This window comes from Acanthochromis polyacanthus, chromosome 14 (assembly GCF_021347895.1).
Source record: "Acanthochromis polyacanthus isolate Apoly-LR-REF ecotype Palm Island chromosome 14, KAUST_Apoly_ChrSc, whole genome shotgun sequence".
Classification (NCBI taxonomy): domain Eukaryota; kingdom Metazoa; phylum Chordata; class Actinopteri; family Pomacentridae; genus Acanthochromis; species Acanthochromis polyacanthus.
The window spans coordinates 18519889-18544432 of record NC_067126.1 but is presented as its reverse complement, the minus strand read 5'-3'; the positions used below and the strand labels follow the sequence as shown (position 1 = coordinate 18544432).

At 39.6% G+C, this 24544-nt stretch overlaps 1 protein-coding gene across 5 annotated transcripts in view; it reads right to left on the bottom strand.

Annotated features, from left to right (window-relative positions):
* LOC110948608 (nck-associated protein 5-like) overlaps positions 1-24544 on the bottom strand; it is an 85001-nt gene that overhangs the window by 14035 nt on the left and 46422 nt on the right. For 4 of the 5 annotated variants that reach the window (XM_051958542.1, XM_051958541.1, XM_051958540.1 and 1 more), the window contains 4 exons: positions 5343-5522; positions 2361-5260; positions 1895-2009; positions 363-438 (listed from right to left, as the gene is read on the bottom strand). In XM_051958542.1, the coding sequence (XP_051814502.1) occupies positions 363-438; positions 1895-2009; positions 2361-5260; positions 5343-5522 (3271 nt within the window). Of the gene's footprint in view, positions 1-170; positions 210-362; positions 439-1894; positions 2010-2360; positions 5261-5342; positions 5523-24544 lie in introns of all 5 variants that reach the window. The other variant, XM_051958543.1, reaches the window with a different exon arrangement.

Below are 24544 nucleotides of genomic sequence, written 5' to 3'. Positions count from 1 at the left end.
TGGTTCCTATTCGCCCCATTTCAAATTGCCACCCAAAATGAAAAGAAATGCAGAAGTAAAACAAATAAAGTGAACATAAATATGGTGGAGAAAAACAAAAACTGACAATATTTGTCAATTTGCATGTTTGTTTGACTGCGCATAGCATATTCATCATGTTCATGACTTACACATATCTTTCATATTTGGTCTTCACTTCTGTCTGCAAACTGTAAAATGGCAAGCACAGATAAAACCTTAATGCTATCATGCTTACAAGGACACAGCTGGCATTGCTACTACGACAGCGCATATAAGTTTACAGGTTTAAGAGGGGTCTATTACTACTGACTGGGACACAACGGAAAATAGAAAAGTCTGACCTATTACTGCGTCTTGGGTGGGGCTCTTCACTGTGGATCCATTTTCACTGTCAGCTCTTCGGTTCATCATCTGCATCTTTGTATTTTTTTGGAGAAGGACAAAGAAGAAGTTACTAACTTACTGACACATTTGGACATTATACATCTGTAGCGTCGTTGTCTGGTTCTTGCTTTACCACACAGTAGGTACTAATTCCTTCACAATGAGAATGAAAATGTAACAAATGCATGAATGTTTTGCCTCTAAGCTTATTTTCCTCCTATATTCTCTCTATTGACATCATGCTCTTAACAGGCATTCTTGTGAATGCTGCATGGCACTGGGACATACTTGACATGTGCTGGAAATTTGAGAGGTAGGACGATGAGTGCCAGGTCTTTGCGGTACAATAAGTCCTCTATAGAGACATTTATACTGATCAGCTATAACATTAAAACAACAAGCAAATGAACATGATTGTTTATTTCATGTTAATTTTCATATCTTCTGCTGTGAAATCTTGGGTCCTGGCATTCATATGAAGATTATTTTGACATGTACCACCCACCTAGATATTGTTGCAGACCTAAATACATCCAGGGCAAAGCCATTACCTAGTGACAGTGACATTTCCCAGCAGGACAATGTGCCCTGTCACATGAAAAAAAACTGCTGAAGAATAGCGTGAGGAACATGAGAAATAGCCTAATTTGTTGGAATAGCCTGACACCAGCCAGATTTCAATCCAAGTGATCACTCGTGAGATGCATAGGAACAAGCTATGGAGGCCTCAACCAGCAACCCACTAAACCCAAAGGATCTACTGCCAATATCCCAGTGCCAGCCACACCAGGACAACCTCAGACACCCTGCATCCAGGCCCAGACAGATCATAACTGTTGTGTTGGCACAAGGAGGACAATATTTGGAAAGTAGTTTTAATGTTGTAGCTGTGTATGTACACTATTTCAAAGGGTTTGAAGTCTAAACAATAATTAAATAAACTACAGTCTACATGCAGTTTACCTGACTGTTAAAAAGTACACTTTCACTAGATTCTGGCTAGTTTTAAAGACTTGATGTATTCACTGTATACTTTGGACTTAAATAGTAAGAATATGGACACAAATAAATTTAAAGTCTTTAAATAATCGTTATTAATGAAAGACAAAATGATGAAACTGTGTGTAAGAGAGTTTGATGCACAGTTGGTAGAATTAGCTGAAAGTACATTTCACTTTTTATAGCTCTTCATAAACACTATGTTATGCAGCGTCATCCAGGAAGACTCTGCAACAGCCAGTCACACAATGCAAACACACATTCCTGGTGGATTTACTTCACAACATTAATGCTGTATCATTACTGTGCTGTAAAATCAAAAACAATTGACAGCTGTTTTCTGTCGTTCCATTTTTTATTTATTTTTTGTTTGTTTACATTTAATAGGTGTTTTCCTGGTGTAGCTGTAGGTGTAGTAAAGATTAGAAGGAAAGCTGACCTCACATAAATAAAATACCTGCCTGTTTGTATTGGTTAATGATGTATTTACCTTTGGGTCCCCGATGATGTCAGTATGTCCTTGTATCTCACTCAGGGACATTCCTGGGCAGGGCATTGAAATGCATGCCCGCACCGCATCATGAGACTCTCTTCTCCCCACAGAGCTGAAAGAAAACAGTTTGTCAAGAAGCACTACATACCGAGATCCTCTGATACTGACTCAAAATGCCCAAGGTGGTTCGACTGATAAATTACCCTCCTATCTATTGAAACCTGGCTGTAATTCTCTGTACGAAATGTGTCTGAACAGGTCTCAGGGCTCAATAGACTGATAAATGTGTCTAAGACAATTTACTAAAAAATTAACCATGTCATCTAAGACTGGAAAACTCGATAAATCCACTGCGTCAAGCTGGAGCAGCGAGTGGCAGTAAAGACCTCAAAACTACAGTTATTGTGTTAAATGCAACAGAGTTAAAAGATGGCATTCATGACTGATTTACTGAATTTCTTACCTGTCTTTTCCATCACTTTTTCTTCTGTCTCTCTTTTTGTCAGACTTGGTCTGCTTTCCACTCAGCAGTGATGTAATCTTTTGCTCCCTCTTGTCTTCCTTTACTTTTGGTGGATCAGTCTTCTTGCTGCTTGGGGCAGGAAGCTTACTCTTCCGAAAACCAAACCAATTTGCTAAACTTGAGCCAGATTTTTGCTTCACTTCAATGCTTCTCTCCTGTTCCTGAGACTTATGCAAGTTTTCCTCTATGCCAAGCATCACTTTCTCTTCAATTGTAGTTATAGTACTTTGTCTCTCAGGCTCTTCAGAAACTGGTTCCCCGAAGGCGCTTGAAAACTGCTGCTCAATCTGAAGACGTCTAGCCTGCTCTCTCTGGTGTTTAAGACTTTGAAGTCTTTCACTGGAGGATCCCAAATGGGAGGGAACTGTCAGTCCCTCTTCAATCAAGAAGTTGTTCAAAAGGGATCGATTCATTGGACAGTGGTAGCTATTGGAGCAGCTCATACTTCCTGGAAGGACATCACCGAGAGAGTTCAAGGAGCTCCCTGAGTGTGTTTTGATCTGAGTGCGGACCTTTCCAGATCTGTTGAAGCTGGGTCTGTCCATGTAGCGTGCACCAAAGCTCTGACTACGAGCTTTGGCCCCATTCATGCCCAGGACTGGTTTAAGAGGAGGTCTGGTAGACACAGACACAGACCGTTTAAACAACCAACCTTCCTCATCAAATCCCCAGTCTAACATTACGCCGCTGTCTGATGCAACAGGTTGAACAGAGGGCTCAGAATCCAGTGAGTTACATCGAGTCTCAATCTTTCTGCGACCACAGTCATGTATCATCTGTGGATCACATGTAAAAGTCTGAAAGGTTTGGACACTTTTTGCAGTGTCATCTTTGTTTTGTCTTCCAAAAATGAGGAATGTATTTGTTTCTTGTCCAGAGATTGCCTCATGAGATTTAGCATTCACAGGAAGACTTCTTTTTACAGCTCTTGACGTGGAAGACTGGGGATTATTGGCAATCCCATGGTAGTAAACATTAGAATATGCTGGAGGCAAAACTTCTGAAAGTTTTGGCTCACTAATGCTCTGTTGGGATCTTTGCAAGATGCTCTGATTTGGCAACATAGAAGGAGCACCATTTTCATTATAGCATATGGCAACTGGTCTGTCTGCAGATAATTGAACTGACTCTGAAGCTTGTGATTCTTGAACTGGGACAGGCGGTATTTTAGATGAGTGGGTATGGTAGATTTTGGCTGGAACATCTTTCAGTGATTTGCCTTCAGTGCCCATTTGAGAGGTTGTATGTTGATTGTCTTTTGTTGTGTTGGATTGTTGAGGCTGTAAAACAGAAGAACGCTGATTTGATTGCGTCTTGGTGGAGCTTGATGTTGTCTTTCCAGTAGTAGAGCTTTGAGCCTGACCTGCTGATTTTTGATCTTTTGGTAAACTGTCACAACCAGATCTAAGGAGGAGAGAAGCACTCCGACCTGGGGGTAGTGGTGGGGATGGAGATCTGTGCTCTGAATGGGAAACATCACAGTGCTGGTCTTGGCGCCGTTGTTTTCGTGGAGAACAGGGTAAGTTGTCATAGATGCTCTCTTCAACTGAGTCACTGGCTGACTGAATTTTAGTGACAGGCAAAGATGATTTCGTTGGACTCTTTAAGCATTCATTGATCCCTGTTGACTTAAATGTCTTTGAATGTTTTACAGGGGAAGCAAGGGGAGAGCGCTGTGGCACACTCTCAAGAGACTTGGAACTTGTTGGTACTTCAGTATCTGCATCTGCTTCAGCCTTGCTTGAACCATGCAGTTTATTGGGATTTGTCCTTTTACTTGGAACACTGTGGCCTGTAGGATTGGGGTTTGACTGCCCCTTTGACCTGTGACCTTTAATAAGCTTTTGGTGTAGAGGAGAATGAGTATGCTTAGGTTGTTCTGGTCCTCCATCTGCGCTCTTGCTCCGTAGGATGAAAGCTTTCCTCGCTGAGTCACAAAGTTGAGACTTTGGCTTCCTCTGTCGGGAATCTGAAATGGCATAATCCTGACTTTCACCACCAGCTTGAATCGCCTGGTCTCTGCAATGAGGAACCTCCATTGAGGAGCTGCGCTGTCTGGCTTCATTCACACAACTGAGAGCTCTTGTTGCACTATGCTGAAGAGATGAGCTCACATCGCCCGTCCCTGCTTCCATTTGCTTAATGGGAAGTCTGCCTTGTTGTCTTTTGACATGATCAAGTCTGGACTTGCGGTCAGTAGACCTTTCTTGGTTATTGTTTCTGTCACTGAACTTTATGCCTTTGTGTTTTTCTAATGAGTCTTTGTTTATTTCCTCTAGCTGTGTAAGGCTATCAGTTGGGCTTACACCAGGTTTTACTGTGGGGCCCTCCAAAAACAAGAAGTTGTCTGTAACAGGTGAGGGGAAAAGACCAGCATTCCCTGAAAGCTTCACAGGGTCTTCTTGAAAAATTTTGTCAACATCTCCAGAGACATCGAGTTTGTCCATGAACAGGAGTTCTTTTGTTGGCTTATCACTGGATTCCCTGTTTGGTAATTTAGGTGATTCATCGTCTGCATCATCAGAATCTAGGGTTGCAATCCCTGCTTCAGCCTTGAAAGGTTTACTTGCTGGAGCTACCTGCTTGGCTGTAGATCCTTGTTGGCCACACTTGACACCAAGAGAATATAGAGAATATATGCCCTCATTTGAGGTCATACAATCTTTGCAGTGGGGTACAGATGCAAGAGAGGACGCCTCTTTGGAGTTGCACATTTGAAGACGCTTTAGGCCTTTCAAGATGTGGCCTTCCTTCCATCCCAGTTCTGTTTGATCAGAGGGTGCTGAATGATTGCTGGATACTGAACCTGTACTCATCCTTTTGTCCCGGCTTGTGGCACACTGCATTACAAGACATATTTACAATTAATGAAAGTGCATGTATACTTTGCATTGGCAAGAAAAGAAAGCAGATGAAACCTACCTGCTTGGAGAATCCCCGTCCCTCTGCCCAGGTGTGGGAGCCACTAGAGTATTCACTACAAGCACTGGATAGTGACAGCTCACTGCCACTACCGCTACCACTACTGCGTGGACAAGTGAGGCTCAGTAAGCTGGGCCATCTTCCTGCAGGAATACCGGCTTTTCCATTTCTTTGAACCTCCTGGAAAAGAACAAATGAAACCATCAATCAACAGGAATTAAGTAAACACTATAAAGAGATGGATACTTTGGTAAAGCCACAGACTATACTGTAACTGTCCAGGGGACAGTAATTTAATTGTGGTCTCAATTTATTGTTTGTTATTGTTTTTTATAAATAATACGTAAAATTATTAAAATTGATTTGAAGGTAAAATAAATAAGGTTCATATGTTCAATGTTAAAAATGCGACACTATTTTTTTAAATGTTTATTTGATAGACATAAATAAGTCACATGACCACGGTTTAGGACAGGGTTCAACGTGAAGGCTTGTGGGGAATGCAACATGGCTGCAGAGTAATACGCCATTACAATGTGCTACAGAGAAGAAGACAAACTAACAAGCGAACTATTCCGATGGTCTGAGAGGCGCACACGGTAACTGTGACTTATTTATTTCATGTTATTCATATTTGTTTCATATTATTTGTAAAAGTCCTTTGTGTAAACAGTTTTTATAAGCAAGTGTATGTGATGAGAGATACTTTTCATTTAAGTTTGTGTAATTTAAAGGTTTCTGTGTCTTTCATTTTGTAGTTTTCACGGTGTCTGCTGACTGGAGAGAGATAATAAAACGTTAAAAGACATCTGTATGATTCGTGGCCTTCATAACATCAGACCTGAGCAGTTATATATACAATAACTGAGAAAATGTGGCACTAAATGACGAAACCCATCATTAGTCTGTCACTGACAGCACTGACATGAGGAGACATTTACATATTTTACAATTAATTTATCTTAGAGTGACAAATATTGTAATTATCATTCACATTGACACCATTGAACTCAATGTTCCCAACATTGACATTCCTCAATGTTCCTGACATTATGTTCCATGGATTCTCTCTGCAGTCTGAATTATATACACAGCTTATGAGAATGCCCCATGGCTCTCCATTTGTCTCTGTCACAGATCTCAGAGAATCGATATGCTGGATACATGGCTGTCTCTTTCCATCCAAAGGCTAATTGAGGAGTGGAATGACATTTTCCACTCCACCAGTTAGATGGCTCCTGTTTTAAAACACAGCATGTTTTCATCTTTCCCAGGTCTTACAGGTACACCATGAGCTGGGGGAGCTGGCAAGTGAGGCATTTGAAAACAATGCCTCTGTTCTGACATGAAGGGAGGCTATTAACTGAGCTGGGAGCCTCTCAGTGTGTCTGCTGTTCATTTATATTTCAAATGGAACTGCACAATGAATAATAAGGGTTAGGCGATGATGCGCTTGTGCTGGTCAGAAACTATAAAATGAACCAAAATCAACATTCTCATCATGTTTCTCTGACTCAAATCATTCTTTATGACATTGTTAACTGTCCGGAGTCCTTTAGTTAGATTTTCTACTGCCCACACGATGAATGTTGTGACAGTGACAAAAGATATTATAGGCATTGTTACCCCCTAGATTCAACATTTTCCCTAAAATACTCTGAACTAATGCAAAACACTTGTATTAAGATTATGTGATATAGATAGGTTGCTTTGAAAGGAAATTCTGAAAAGCCTTGACAGAACATTCACTGAAAATTTAATCACATAGATTTATTTTGGAGAAACTCCCAGCTCTATATCTGAAGCTGTAGCTTCTTGAATGATTGGTTTACTGATAGAGAGTAAAGCGTTTTTTATCTTTAAAGATACTGTAACATCCTTTGAGTTTTTCATACAACTATTTTTTCCAAGTTTTCTGCTGTAAATAGGATGCAGTTCTGAAAGGATCATTTGATGCAAACATTGAACCATATGACTTAGTAATGATGCAGATGACTGACTGGAATGTGGAGGAGCAACTGTTACAACCAAACCAAGTCAAAATGAGCATCCAGACTTTAGGATTAGCCAAGCACAGGTTGGTGAAAGCCTACAAACTAGCTTGACATTTCTATACTTGAAATATCTGAATAACCGATTTGACCTTAACATTGTTAGAAACCTGAACATCCATCCATCCATCCATCATCTATACATCACTTAATCCTCATTAGGGTCGCAGTAGGGCTGGAGTCTATCCCAGCTGACTTAGGGTGAAGGCAGAGGACACCATGGACAGATCGCAAGTCTATCACAGGGCTACACATTGAGACAAACAATGGCATTCACATTCACACCTACGGACAATCAAGAATCATCAATTAATGTCAGCATATGTTTCGACTGTGGGAGGAAGCCGGAGTACCCGGAGAAAACCCACGCATGCACAGGGAGAACATGCAAACTCCATGCAGAAAGATCCCAGGAAGGCTGGGACCCAAACCCTGGGATCTTCTAGCTGCAAGGCGACAATGCTAACCACCAACCCACTGTGCAGCCCCCACATACATTCATTTGTTTTACATTGTGTTATTTCACTAATAATGATAAAAACTGTTATGAATGCCGTCTCTGGGTCCACATCTTCTCAACAAAATAGAAGTGCAGGATAGATAACCAACGTCTACGAACTGTAGGTCTTATTGTTTGTATGCAAACCCAAACACTTACAATGTTAAAGTGCTGAAGCTTGTTTATAAATTTCTAGATAATCTCATGCCAATAGCCTAACCATAACCCACCAAAATATAGCTCTGAGCTCCTTGAATGCATTTCTCTGTGCTTAAAAGTTGCAAATAATGCTGCTTTTTCTGGATTTCACATGAAGCGTATTCCTTACAAAACAGAGAACATAGTCCTTTATTTGGATTATTACACAGTACAGTATCAAGTTGTACAACTGGGTCACATTTGATGATGAATTTTAATAATTTTAATTAAGTGAGAGACCATAAAATAGACCTAAATCTGTCCTTCAGATGGTTTCTTTATTGCTGAAGATCACTGCTGAATATTTTCATTTCAGGGTTCACAGGTCCACATCTTTGTGGAAGACAAGAAGAAAGCCAAATCTGTTACTAGGCCTGCTGGCACTGTACTCACTGGAATTCCACAGATGCTGTTTACATCGGTGCCATTTCCAATCAGAGAGACCCAAAGGTGTCAAGTGTTGTGACCCCATTTAAAACAGCATTGATCGTTTGCAAGGTTGTCATGGCCAGCTTCCTCTCAAAGTCATTAGTGTCATCTGTTAGCAATAATTAATGTGAATAGGAAATAATTGCATAGGGGAGCTGGGGACTGAAGTGATTTGGTCCTTTCATTGATATTCACCTATTATTTGATTATCCGTAGCTAGCCTTTCTTTTGAGAGCACTGTGGGAGAAGGCCACATTTGACCATGCTTCCATGGATTAATCTTGGAAGTAATTACAGTCAGCATGTCGAGTGGTATCTCAGATTTGACACAAGTGATACAGTTTAACCAAACTCTCAATCAGAGCAGCACTGTGTTTAAAGTCAAGGGCACATTCGAGGAGCGTGGAGATGTTTTATTTTTTCCACTTCATGCATTTGAATCATTTACACACTTTGTAAAAATGGTTATCTTAAAATAAAATTCAGACACTGCTATTTTTATTGGGTGAAAGAAGATTATGACTTTATGACTGCAACCAAAAATGTGTCCAAATACTTGTAATGCAAAAAGTTTGCAAAAGGCTGATAAGATAGAATAGCTTTAATTGTCGTTGTACACAAAAATTTGTAAAAAGAAATTGGTGAAAAAGATGGAAGATAAATACTGTGTGAAGGTTGGCAAAATTGTCAGTTCCCAGGATATTTATACATATATATATCTATATCCAATTACATTTGCATTCTTCAACTTACTTTCCTACAGAAAAGAATGAGTCACACATAAACATGTAGCTGTGATATATTTTAAAAGACAAAATCAATATTGACACGTCTTTATGGTTTTTCTGTTGCTACCATTTAGTCATTCAGATGATCAGAGGGCCCTTATTTACAAAAGATTGAAGAGATCTGTGCAAAGCTTATTCTACTTAAAAGACCATCTATCTGAAGGTTAAATGAATGGATAAATAAATGTACAATATATCTATAAATACAAGAGCTAAATCGACTTGGTTTTGCGCAACTACTGAACCAGTTTCCCGCCTGGTTGTGAAAGATCTGTGTAGAGAACTTCATGCTGAGATCACTGGTATGAAGCAGATTTTTTTTTCATCTCCTAATCCTTCTTACAATTACTAGTTGAAGTGATAGCAGTGCATTTAGTCTTTCAGCTGAACCAAAAACCCACTAGCGGGTTTAAAAGCCATAATTACACTATTTATCACAGCATAGTCATCAGATCTTCAACTTTCAGACAGCCCATGAACGTGTCGTGTAATGTACAGTGTTGTCAGGACAAATGATTCAAAGTAAGCTTCAAATAAATTCATCTTACAAGAATAATTTAAAAATTCACCAAGAAACAAAGCAATTGCCTCAACCTGATCCAGTAATAATTTAAAAAAAAAAAAAATCTGTGGTTCTCAGCACAGTGGAAAAGCCATGTTTAACTCTGCTGCTCGTCTGTCATGTGACAAAAACTCTTTTTAGGTGAACAGCAGACATGGATTTACACAGAGCAGGCAGGAGATGACAAGAAAGACAGACGAAAATTACACATTCATCAAACAAAATAAATGCAGAATGGCTCAAAAACAGTATAAAGAAGAGCAAGTTGTCAGCAAGTGGTTGGATTATCAGCATGGTGGAAAAATCTTTCTAGAGTTGATGTGCAGTGCAGTGCAAATCAACATTCCCACCAAACCCCCTGTCAGAAATTGTCATTTTAGCTGTGTCCTACTGCATAAAGGACATTTCTGAGTTGTGAAACCACTTGAGTTTCAGCAGGTTAAATGAGAGAACATGTGTTTAATAGAAAGCCTGTGCAACAAACTGAAGGTGTGAAATATTAAAAACATGTACAATACTGTTGAAAAGTCTGCGGTCACTTAGAAATGTCCTAATTTTTGAAAGAAAAGCATTTCTTTTTCCAATGAAGAGAACACTAAATGAATCAGAGCACAATAACCTATGAAAAATGACAACTCCAAAATTTTCCCTTTGTTTTAGTGCAAAAAATACGATATTCTGAAAATGTTCACATTTATATAATTGATTTTTTTTTTACAAAACACTATGAAGAATCTGAAATTTCTTAATAAAATTGAGTTCAATTTCAAAAATATTATGCGTCAGTTTATCATTTACACATAACAATTTGCAGATCACAGTGTATCTACAAAAGCACAAAACATTTGGTCACCTGGACCTGAACAATGTAATATTTTACTTTATGGTCAAAAAGACAAAAGTCAGACAAAAAACAAAAACAAGACAAAACATTAAAAAAAACAAAAAAACGACAAAAGCAAAAAAACCAAAATGGACAAACAACGCAAGCGAGACAAAAAAGAAACACAGAATGACACAGACAAAAAACAAAAAGACTAAATTTTACAAAAAGGAGACAAAATGACAAAAGAACAATGAATGATCTAGTATTTTACTTTATGATCAAAACAACTTGTCATGGCCTAAAAATTATTTTTCATGGTTTTTGCAAATTTAGAATTTGCAGTTTCACTGCACGGCTTAATCTTTGAGACAAGCATATGCTACTGGCAGGATCACCCAGGTAGCCCAGACGGCTCCATCATGTCCACTGTGGGATGCTGCTGCTGACCTTCCTCCAGCCCACTGCTTCAAGCTGCCCACTTCCACCAGTCTACTCTGCATCACCCTCACTATACATGATATGCTCTTCTACATATTTTTGAGTTTCCTACAAGCTATGCATGGAGTGTATTTACTGCCAGAGCCGTACATCATAACAGTAAACTATGAATCTGTTTCAATGTTAGCTTCTACTTTGTATGCATCATTTGTCTTATCATGCATGTATCAAATTGTGCGTTTTATGTTTCCTGTTCCCCTCCCCTTCTCTACCTCTACTTCTCTAACTTTCTACCTCTACTTCTCTTCCTCTTCTGTCCCTCTCGCCCTGCCCGGCCAGCAGGCAGATGGGTCCCCCCACATAAAGAGCCGGGTTCTGCTCAAGGTCTTTTTCCCTGTTAAAAGGGTGTTTTTCTTGCCACTGTCGCCTTAGGGCTTGCTCTGGGGGTCAGGCATATGGGTTCTGTAAAGCGTCTTGAGACAATTTGACTGTAATTGGTGCTATATAAATAAAATTGAATTGAATTAATTTTTTACATTGTTAATGTGACAAATGACTATTGTAGTTGAAATGGCTGCTTTTTAATGGAATATCTTCATAGGGGTACATAGGAACATTTCCAGCAACCATCACTCCTGTGTTCTAATGCTACATTGTGTTAACTAATGGTGTCGAAAGGCTAATTGATGATTAGAAAACCCTTGTGCAAGTATGTTAGCACATGAATAAAAGTGTGAATTTTCATGGAAAACATGAAATTGTTAGCCTAGCCGCGCTAGACCCATGCTCTGAAGACGCAAGGGTCTAGGCACGCTTGACAGGGAGGGAGGCGGGCTAAAAGGTTGTCTATCAAATCACTCTGCAGCAATTGGGTAGGTATACAACCAATCAGCACAACGAATAGGCTCCTCGAGCTCTGGAAATCAGAGGATGCGGTAGTTCGGTGAAGCCTTATTTATACAGTCAATGGGTGAAGCTCAAGTATATTACAGACACGTTAACAGAAAGATTATTCAGAGTCGGTGCTAATGGAGCTCAACCACTGTTGTCGTTTTTGTTGTCGACCCTGGCAGAGAATTAAATTCGTTGCCGTGGGTTGTCTAGCGCGGCTAGGCTAGTTGTTTCCGGTTGTTTCTGTCAGAATCATCGCGCCTCTGTCGTCACTTAGTTACGCCCACCTTCTGACTCTACACTTCATGGTGATTCGTCCGGCCAGTTTTAGGAGCATCCAACCTCGAGCCTTATGGAGGGTAACTAGACCCACCCTGTCAGAGAATTAAATTCGTTGCCGTGGGGTGTCTAGCGTGGCTAGGCTATGAAATTGTCTGATTGACCCCGAACTTCTGAACAGTAGTGTACATTCAACAAGTACAAAAGATGTTATCAAGCTGCATTATGGGAAATGCACTAGCCAAGGATGTTGGAGCTTGACTCATAATAAAGACTAAAACACTCAATATCACACAATATTAAAAATCACAACTACAAAGTGCAATACAAAACAGTGCTGGGGAGTGGAGTCGCTGTAAATAGCATTCGATCGCAAAGTTCTTTTAATGATCAAGCAGAGCGAAAGCATCCTCACAGGTTACATCTTCCCCTGTATTTCGGAGGCAACAAACACAGCAGAACTTTCAGTGTGGTCTGAATGTCGTCTCTGTGGAGCAGCTGCTAGCATTGATCACTGCACCTTGCAGGCAGCTTGCCCAACATTGATAGTAATACTCTCTAAAGGATTACAAACAGCTACAAAAGGAGGGAATGTATCCACTAATTGTCACTGTGTAAAATCAGGACACGTAGACTTGTGTGGCAGGCCCTTGTGTGACTTGTGTGTAAATAAATCATAACCCCGTATCCATCCAGTCTTCTCAGGCAGAATAATATAGAGCACTCCATGTCAGCTGGTGGTTCTACAGCTTATGTGAGATTCTCCACAGAGCATATGGTATTACACTGATACTTTTATCCCAGGCACCTCACAGAACCATGATGTCATGCATTTTTGTGATAGATTTAGTAAAGGACATATAACCACTAGCTTTGCACCACTTGCAGTTCTAGTGATTTCTGCACAGATGATTTGATGATCAGCGATTATCATGTTACAAATAAACAAACAGTGACATATTTGCATTGCAGCATGCAGTATAGGACCTCAGCATGTGACAATGTCCAATCCAGCCTTCACAATCATTAGACAAGTAAAAGAAACAGGAGTTTATGTGATGTATTGTTGTAAATCTTTACAAAAAGCCATAAACTGATCGTTTAATTTCAAGAAAAGTTCCAGTCCTTTCTTAAAACAGCTGGGTCCTAGAATTTTGGGCAAATGCTCCTCAGAAAAGATGAAATATTACATTTGGTGGGAACCATTTTCAGGAGCGGATTAATACACAGCAGATACTCCATCAAGTTTTGATAATGTTCTTTGCAAGAAACATCAGGTCGTTCACTTTAACAGTGGAGCTCACTGATGTTGATTGTATCGTTTTGGACTATGGAATATATCATTCTTTGGATGCACATATAGTACAGTACAGAAGGATTAACTTCGTGACAATTCTATAAAAATATAGAACATAACCAGCCCTATTCTTTCATTTTTATGGCTCATATCTATTTAAAACCTGAAAAAAAGTGAAATCTTGGCATGTTTTCAGTACTGAAATGGTAATTTGCTGTTAAGCGATTTTCAGTCTCACTGCCGCTGAACCAATCTGCTGATCGACAGACCATTCAGACACAAGGACAACGCACTTAAGCTTCAATGGACTTTTAAGTTCACTTTAAATTTCCCCAATCTCATCAAAATTCATCCATGCATCCCCCTGAGCCACCCAAAGCAAGGTTACACTTATTCACCTGCTCCTCAGACCAGCTTTCCCCACTGTTTGAAAAAGTTCCCATCTTCAGTGCTCTCAGCTCATTCACAATCACACGCACCAACTACTGTCTTATCCAGCTCCTTGTCTTCAGGCTCCTGGTCATTAATACTTCTCGCTCATCGACACCTTGCTGTCTTTTCTTTTTTTAATTTTTTTATGTCACCTTCACCTCCTTTCTGCTGCTCGGTGTTTTGCCTGCTGGGCTGAGCGCTGGGCTCGACATGCACTGCTGGTTACTTTGGTGTCAGCACACACCAAAGGCAAGAGGAGAGAAGCAGGAGTGAAAAGTTGGAAAACAAGCAGACTGAAGAGCTTGTAGCTGTGCCTGGTAAATGCTGCTGCTCTAGTTATTAGTAATATCTATCTAATGACTATTGAATACAAATGCAGCAAAAGAAAGACAATTAAGCATTGAAATGACTGAGAATTTAGGGCTCTGGTTTCCATCAACTTTCTGTCATTGGTAGACTTTGTTTGGAAAAGAAAGTCTGTGCGTGTAAACCTTATGTAAAAGAGGCCCCTCAGGAAAGCTGCTGTTCGTGCTGTAGATTGCACCTGTCTAGTAAATCTCCCTGCGAGGCAAAAGCAAATGCATTTTCTGACACTTCAAAATAAGTAAATAAACTGGACTTTGTTATATGACTTCACACACCAGCAAAATCAAATGCAGCTTAAAGCGCTTCAAAGGGGCATATAAATGTGACTTCATTATATATTTGTCTTTATCTTTCACCGCAGCCCTCCCAGGATATTTATCCGAGGAAAGAGACACCTGCCACTGTTTAAACACCCTCGCAGTGTCAAGTCTCCCGAGTGTTGCTCGGCTGCTGAATTGCAATAACATTGTGACAGACGACCCTGTCAGAGAGCCACGAGACTTTAAACAGCCAGGACTCCCTGGCACAGAGACAAAGGGACACGATGCTGTCGATGTAAACAGTCCAACTATTTAATAAAAGACCCACAAGAGTCACAGCCTAATCCTTGAAGGAAAGTAATACAATGCCAGAGGTTGTCCCGATATGATGCTGGTCCCTGCAGCCTACATCCCATAATGGGCTGCTGCATGTGTTGAGCATATCAAGTCTACCACTTGCTGAGCAGCTTCTAACCAGCACATATGCAGGTTCTACTGATAATTTTGACATTATGACAGAATGTGCTCTTGATCTCAGATAGAAGTAAATAAAAATGCATTTTAGGTCGTCATTGATTTAAGTGGTTGAACTGACAGCTGGCAGTAGAGATGGGATTCTGGCTCTTTGAAGGGAGTCGGATGTTGGGGAGCCGTTCCTTTCAAAGAGCCGTTCAAAAGGCTGGCTCGTTGTTTTGCATTTATTTTTTTGGAAGTCAACCAGTGGTTACTCGTTTTCATCAAGACAACAGTCACTGGTAGCAGTTACGATAAGATACGATAAGGATCAGAATAATTCAGACTTACACATCCCACCAATCTATACTCTGAGTTTTATTTATGTTTATATACATCTAATGTATTCATTTTTATATGTTTTTCTTTATTGGTAAAATGTTCTTGTGTGATTTACATTATTTCTGTTATGTCGTCCCCAGAAAAGTGCATCCAAATGCTGCTACATTTCCTTTGACTCTGGCTCATTGAATGTTTTTCTTTCTGTCGCTAATACACCCTGTGCCAAATTATTAGGCAAGTAGGTTTTTGGACAAAACATAGTCTTAGAAATAAGTCTGGGCCTTCCCACTTTTAAATAGTCTTCTCCTACGATAACTTTGTATTTGTCAGACATTTCAAATTATATTACATTTAAAGCAAGAAAATCTCTACATATGTCAGAAGTGCATGTGCTAAATTATTAGGCAAGTTTTAGCTTTCATCAAAATGGGACAAAAAAAAAAAGGACTTAACGGCTACAGAAAAGAGCCAAATAGTTCAGTTGCTGTCAGAAAAACTTACTCCCAATAAAATTGCCAAGAAATTGGAAGAGATACTAGGACCATCAAAAAGTATATCAAAACAGTCAAGATGGCAGAAAAAAGCGAGTTGAAAAGAAAAAAAAGAATGTTATCATCAAAGGATCTGAGAAGAAATAAGCGAGAAGCAGCCAGACGACCGCTGGCATCAAGTTCTACCATCTTTAAAAGCTGTGACTTACCTGCAGTTCCTACAAGTACCAGATGCTGCATCCTAAGAGAGTACGGAACAGTCAAGAAATCACCCAAACAGCCTCCACTCAACAAAAATCACAAAGAAAAATGGTTGGAATGGGCAAAACAACATCTAAAGACAAACTTCACGCATGTTTTATGGACAGACGAGATGAGTCACCTTGGACGGCCCAGATGGCTGGGCAAGAGGATGGGTGGCCAATGGACAGGAAACCCCACGACGTTTACAGCGGCAGCAAGGTGGCGGTGGTGTCATGGTTTGGGCAGGACAAGATGAAGTTGTGGGTCCCTTTCGAGTTCAAGAGGGGGTAAAAATCAACTCTGAGACATACCACGAGCTACTAAGCAACACCCTGTTCAAACAATGGTTCAACAAGAAGCCTGCTTCTTTCGAAAAGGCTGTCATTCTGATGCAGGACAACGCACCACCCCAGAAGTTTGTCTTTAGATGTTGTTTTGCTCATTCCAACCATTTTTCTTTGTGGTTTTTGTCGAGTGGAGGCTGTTTGGGTGATTTCTTGACTGTTCCGTACTCTCTTAGGATGCGGCATCTGGTACTTATAGGAACTTCAGGTAAGTCACGGCTTTTAAAGATGGTAGAACTTGATGCCAGCGGTTGTCTGGCTGCTTCTCGCTTAATTCTTCTCAGATCCTTTGATGATAACATTCTTTTTTTCTTTTCAACTCGCTTTTTTCTGCCATCTTGACTGTTTTTGATATACTTTTTGATGGTCCTAGTATCTCTTCCCAATTTCTTGGCAATTTTATTGGGAGTAAGTTTTTCTGACAGCAACTGAACTATTTGGCTCTTTTCTGTAGCCGTTAAGTCCTTTTTTTTTTGTCCCATTTTGATGAAAGCTAAAACTTGCCTAATAATTTGGCACATGCACTTTTGACATATGTGGTGATTTTCTTGCTTTAAATGTAATATAATTTGAAATTATGTCTGACAAATACAAAGTTAGCGTAGGAGAAGACTATTTAAAAGTGGGAAGGCCCAGACTTATTTCTAAGACTATGTTTTGCCCAAAAAACCTACTTGCCTAATAATTTGGCACAGGGTGTATGTCCTCCTCCCTGATAAAGCAGTAAATGTGGCTCTGCTGTGCTCACACTCCTCTAACTTAGCTGAATGGCACCCACGTGAATGGAGTGTGCTGTTGACAACTCGGAGACGTCATTAGTCATTCACATGGAGGCAGCGTGGACAACTCAGACTCAGGTGATACGTGAAGAAAGCATGGGCAATGTGCACATACGAATGACTCGCAACTGTGAACCAGTTCTCATCGTTCACTTAAAAGAGCCATTCAAATGACTGACTTGCTCGCAAATGTCACATCTCTAGTTTGCTCATCCGCTTTGAAAGTAATGTTAGCGTATTGCTACAACTGTAAGCAGTAAGCTGGTTGCTTGTTCACTTTTTGCAGTTTATAGTAGAGCAGATCAATACATTTCAATTATAGTTGCTAAGCTACGCTTGGGCAGTTGATGTTCAGTGTTGTGATAGTGTTTAGTGAGTGGTGTCTGAGTTTGAAATCACACTGGATTCTACTTTTTAAATATTTGTTTTTGCTGTTTTTATGTCTTTATTTTAGAGGGAAAGCAGAGGAGAGAGAGAGGGGATGACATGCTGTAATTGACCTTGGACTGGAGTTGAACTCACGTTACTGGGGTAAGTTCAACAGGTTCACCTAGTTCAATGCAAGCAAGCTGCTTGACAACAACACTGAATGACATCCATTGAAAAGAGTAGGTTTTAAAGCAAAAAAGGGAAGTATCTTTTTTTGTGCTCTCTTGCCTCTAATTGGCCTGCACAGTCTATCAGCAAGAGACTAGAAAGAAAAGAAAGAGTTGTTTTGTTCACTCTTTTGTTATCTCTTGTGTGTTGTGAGCAGCTCAGCTGTAACCTCGCTCCAAGTCAGTCAACCTGACAGGGAACAGGTGCACTGTCATAGTGATCAAGGAACCTAACAAGCATAACTCGCAGTCAAAAACAAATTTTCCATTTCAGTAATTCGTACATAATTACCTCTGCATTATCTGGCAAATTGATACACAACTAGAGTGTCATGTCTCCAATATCACACCCCTCTACCCCATCACATTTCGTTGTCCCCATCAGTAATGGGGACAATAAAATGACCTGTGTTCCATCTGTTTTTTTTTTTTTTCAAATGCTCTCTGCAGTTGGAACAGTGGAGAGCCTAATGGATTTTGGCATCTCTGCTCCCACTTTGTGGAAGTGCAAAGGCCGTGATTTCTTGTTGCAGTAATCAAGCTGCTCATCTGGTCTCTGAGGCAAAGTTGAGCTCATCAGCAGAAGAGGTGACCATCCAGAGACTTTACACACACAATAGCTTTAAATCATATGAGTGCGACACCACCAATGACACAGGGATCAGGGTGTTTGTGTAAATATGATAAATCAACTTCACAGAGGGGGTGCTTCATAGCTGGTTCTGGTCATTTCAGACTGACTTTGACAATAATTAATACAAGAAAGCAGTCAGAGTGTAGAACCCTGCCAAGACTCCTCAGTTGTATGATCTGTGACGAATAAGTCTTGATAAGTCCACAGCAGTTGACCTGTAGCAAGATCGCAATCATGTGATAGTCAGCAGGCAGCTGATGTGTTCACTTGTAGTCATAGCTACAGTGACACTGTGGTGCTATCTCACAATGATACAGAAGTCTTTAACAAATCCGTGGACCAGATTATAACCCACATCACTGTGAAAGTCTAATTACTTGGTCCTTGTGTCGTTTCTGACCTTACCTGAAACTTTTATCCAAATCTGTTAGTCTGTTTTTGAGTAATGTACACAGACGGAAGGACAAACGTACGCCGATCATCACATAACTCACCACAAAACCGACGCAATAGTACCGGTATTCTTTAATTTAGGCAATTTATAATCAGTGACAGAAAATGCAGCATTTAATAGGTATAGATTTCCACTCTGTATGACAGGAATTATTTGGCTATTGAGTTAGTGAAAATCTAATATGTTAAACAAACTTATGAATGACAAACCTTTTGCTGTACAACAACACAGTAGCCACTATACACTCATAAATTGTTATGGTATGTGGAGTATGTTCATTGGCAGCTGACTCACAGCCACTCTTAGTAAGAGGGCTTCTCTCTTTGTACCAAACTATCTGTCTCATGAAGCTCTAGCACCTTAACATCGCAGTAATAAATGTATATTAGCAAGTAAGACAGTGTGCGGGAGTCTGATTGAAACTTTTGGATATGCCCGTCCTTCTCCTATGCACTAGCCTCGTGAAACCCAACAGAGTTCATTTGGTTTTATGACTCACAGCATTTAGCTGTTTAAGAGCCAGATATTTCAATGAGGATTCGGTGTAGATCAGAAACAAAGAGAATATTAAACTTACATTTGTCAGATGTACAGACACACAAATCCAAGACAATCCCTACATAAGTAAACCGCCATCCGTTTACATGACTATTAACATAAGATAATGACATGTAAAATCTGTTAAAATATTGTTGATCATTTAAATCTTTTGTGCATCAGGGTTATCACATAAGCTCACTGCCTTCACTGAATTCATCCATTAGTCATAACAACAAATAAAATTAGCTGCTTAGCTGTCCAGCAGGTGGTCAGAGCTGGAGGTAACATCAGTAGCTTCTCAGCACGACAATGTTCACAGTCAGTGATTTAATTGCAAGGTTTGGTCTCCAAACTTTTGTTAGTGACTTTACTGGAGACAAATGTAACAACTGTGGTTAATATTCAAGCTTTAGGCGCGAGATAATTATCGTACACTACTAATGTAGCCTCCTGGATGAGTGGGAATGCGGCATTAGTGAATCAAAGGCTCAGCATTTGGCACATAAAAGTTTGGGTTTTTCATGCTGACAGCAATGTTGTTACCATTCTGAACTTTTTTTCAGCAGTAAAGATCCATTTGGCAATGTGAAATAGCACCTAACAAACACATGACAATAAGGTATCATTTTTAGGCTGAGAATAGGCTAATAACAGTTTAGCTGAATGTCTAATGGAAGAAAAATATTAATTTAGCGCAAATTCAGCTCGAGTGTTTGGCCGCATAATGGAGAAAGACTGCAGGTGAAAGTCCATTCTTTGATAAGAAAAGAACTAAAGTAGCAACTAATAATTGACTCGTAAGAGTGCCGGTATACTGTGTCACCAAAGAAATGCACATGACTTTCCAAAACATAAACAAAACAACACAATAAAAAATGTTAAATCAGTAAATTAACAGCAATAATCCATTAAATCTGATGTGAAGAAACAATGTCTGCAGGTTGTTTCCAGCAGAAGCAGCTGAACATCCCTGCAGTGATAGATACAATTCTTCTACAAAGACTGAATCCCTCTTTTAGCAGAGTGTGCAAGTTTGACCTTTACAGAAAAGGGTAAAGATGAAGGACAGAATATCCAGCTCTGAAAAGCTTGCGGCATACTTAATGACCTGACATGTGCATTGTTAAACTTTCTAGTACAACTCATGTGAAGCTGGAAAAAGGAATTTCTACAGTGTACATATCATACAGTATGTGCAGTATTTTGGCTAATTAACCATTCAGTCTTTGATAGCAAACTGGTTCCCTGAATACAGATAGTGTGAGTTTGTCAGAGGAGAGGAATCATGCTGGGATCCCTGACAATTCAAAGAGACCTTTAGAAACAAAGCAACTTGAAACTTCTTGCCTGCCTTCTGCATAATGATTATGACTCTGCAAGAGAGAGAAGGGTGACTTGATCAGGATTTGAAGAGCTTAGATTCTTTCAGAACTCTGGTCAAGACCAATTACACATCTAAAAAGAACAAGCGTCAAAAATTTAACATGGGAAAATCAAGCTTATCTCCCAGATAAAGATTATTGCTGTCAATCCACCTTGAACTGTAACATGTAGAATGAGGTACTTGAAACATTTATTACAGTTCATTTCAGAGTAACTCCATGTATGAAGTTTCATCTGTTTTGTCTCTGAAGAAGTTTCTGCAACACATCAGGTTACATTTAGTGAAATTCTAGGTCACACTTCATTGTTACTCCGTCAAGAAACAGCAGAGTTATGTGACAATCGACGTACTGTCCGTCATTGTGTGGAGTTGTTAGTTGTAATTGTCTTGATGAATTTGCTATTTTCCAAATCTTAAGTGTGATTCGAAAAAACTGAAGAAAAGTGATGGAATAAAACTGCAATCTTCCCCTTACATTCTGTACTTTATCAGAGAAAAAGTTGGGTTTTCATGGGCATATCAAGGTGTAATAGATGTAAATTGTTATAAGAAAAATGGATCACGCCAAAAGTCAGCCTTCACTTTGTGGATTCTGGAGAGTTGTTTTTGCACCTCGACAATCTAAAGCCACTGAAAGCGTTTTTCTCTGTCATGTTTATGGGCAAATTTTGATGCTGAAATGTTGATGAGAGGCTGATGTTCATATGTTCTACTGTGTGCTGCTGTAATTTATCTGACCTATGAAGAGAGAGTTTTCATTAGGAAATGGTTTCATGCTTTTCTCCAAAATAGCAAAGAAGCTAGGTGTTTGTACGGGAAAATTGAGGACACTTTTGACAAGAATTTCAACAACTGCAACAAACAGTTTTAACCTGATTTATCTAAAACTATTTTTAAAAAAATACAATGTTCACTGTTAAATACAGAATAAAAACATCTGACCAGGAGTGAAGGATGACTCAAAAACAAGAAACTATTAGGGCAGGAATCTTAGCCGAGGACTACATCCCTGCAACCTAACAGAAATAATTAGAGTAAGGGGAAAAGTAGCACGCTGCACTGCTATTTGCAGAACAGCTATTCAATAGCACAGCACTCACTTCAAGGGTGTCATGTGCTTGTAATTTGGTTCAATAAGCATGTGTGTCCCCGCTGGTAGAATGACAGGGAGAGATCCTCATTGCAGTTTAATAACCCAACGTTTCTGTCAATACAGCTTACACCTTTTTTGAATGTAGAACTGAAACAAAGGGCTAACAAGCTGAGCTCGGCCATCCATTTTTTGCTTTCAATGTTCATCTCAGAATGGTAAAAGAACAATCTGTCCATCAAAATATCATCTGTCATCAATTATTCATTGCAGGATTGTCAGCTGAGCTAAAATTCATGAAGCAAGTTTCACTAGTGGACATTTCTTTTGTTTCTGCCCATTGCAACACATCTCTGCTGTACGGACTGACAGATCAAGTGTATTACTGCAACAAAAATGAAAAGCTTTGGCCTTTTTTCTATAGAGTATCTTACAAAAGCATTGGTTTGGCAAAGAAAAAAAATTACTTCAGATTTTAAAGAGATTTTTCAAACTAGATCCTTCATACATTAGGAGTGCTGGTATTGAAATATGCATGAATATACGATATTCTATCTTTGGAAAGTATGATAGCTTACCACTCTGACTTGAAACATTCTATCCATCTATTATCTATACATGTTTAATCTCCTGTAGGGTTGAGGGGGCTGGAGTCTATCCCAGCTGACTGAGGGTGAAGGCAGGGGACACCCTGGACAGGTCACCAGTCTGTCACAGGACCACATATAGAGACAAACAATCACACTCACATTCACACCTTTGGACAATTTAGATTTATCAATTAACCTGAACATATTTTTGAACTGTTGGAGGAAGCTGGAGAACCTGGAGAAAACTCACACATGCACAGGGAGAACATGCAAACTCCATGCAGAAAGATCCCGGGACGCGAACTGTGGATCTTGCTTCAAGGCAAAAGTGTTAACCACTGTTAACCACTGTGCAGCCCTTGAATATACTTCCAATCTAAATGGATTTGATCAGGTAAAAACATGTTGATTCAGTCTGCACTGTGCACCATGACTCATTATTGTCTGAAAATGATAAAAGTCACTAAGTGGAGCCTGTCAGAAGAGTTATAAAATTTCCAATTTACTTAAAAAAAAGTGATTTAGTCAACCTGTGGATTAGAAATTGCCAGAAGCAAAGCTAAAGACACAAAGTCTACATGTTGTCATCCTTTAGACACACAAATCCACCACTGGCTATTAGCTCCAGTAATCTGGTCAGAGCCATGGATTTAATGAAGACACTGTTGCTGTGTTTAAGCCCTCAGTGCATTTTATCCATGCTGTCATCTGATGTGCTTGAAGACAGAGATTACTTATCCTTATGCACTGAGCTAATTTGCCATGTTCCATGTCTACCATGTTAGCTAGCCTGAGTTGAAGAAAAGCAGCCGGTGTGTAAAAGACGACATTCAGAGTAAGAATGTGTGCTGCATACAAATTCACCTCAAACTGTAGTTTTACGGATTTCCAGTAAGCTGCTTTACTGCTACTGCTTTAACTGAAGATGTCCTTATTTAACCTACTAGAACATTGTGGAAGCTTGTTTTCTATCCTCCTGCTGTGACCGTTACTGTTAGACATCACTGTTAATACAAAGGCAAAAAGATGGAGGGAAAAAACAAACTTTCAGTTTGTTAGTTTACTGTGAGCCCATGAAAGGTGGAAATTGAGCAACAGTCAAATAATTTATATATTTATAATATATTTTGAAAGACAGCGGTAAACAAATGAAGAAAGACACCTCCTAATGGCATCATTGAATACTAATTGTTGTGACTTTTGCTGTCCTAAACAGGCTCCTTGCCTCAAATTTCATCAGTGTTTAATGGACACTTTTGACATTGCCTACCCTTGTCTCATTTACATATCAGGCAACCAAAACTGCTTTCCAAAGCTTTTGCTGTTATAATAAAAGACTGCTCTCAAACTTTTGTTCAGGTTTCAAATAATATGAAAAAACAAATGCTGGCAGGTCTTAGAGCCATGTGAGTGCCATAGTGATGAAAGAGTGTGTTGTAGTCTACCAGCTGGAGAGATCTAAGATTGGTGGCTACGTGGCATTAGCATGGCATTATTGCATGTTTTGTAGTCCAATCTAAAATTAAAATATTGATATAATGATGTTATTATGGTAAACACATTAAATACAGTTAAGTAAATGTTGCACATTAATAGAGCCGAAGAGAAAAGTAACATTAGCATGCATTCTCATTCAAGTTCCTGGCCTCCTCCCACAGTCCAAAGCATGCTGAGGTTTACTGATGATTCTAAATTGTCCGTAGGGGTGAATGTGAGTGTGATTGTTTGTCTCTGTATGTAGCCCTGTGATAGACTGGTGTCCAGGATGTCACCCTAAGTCAACTGGGATAGACTCCAGCCCCCTGTGACCCTACAGAGGATGAAGCAGTGTTTAGCTAATGGATGGATGGAAGTTCTTGGCGAGTGCAAGTCCAATATTCTCACCCCTTTTAGCTCTATTCTGGATCTCCACCTGCTCCTGAAGGTTAAAAAATGTCTACATCTTG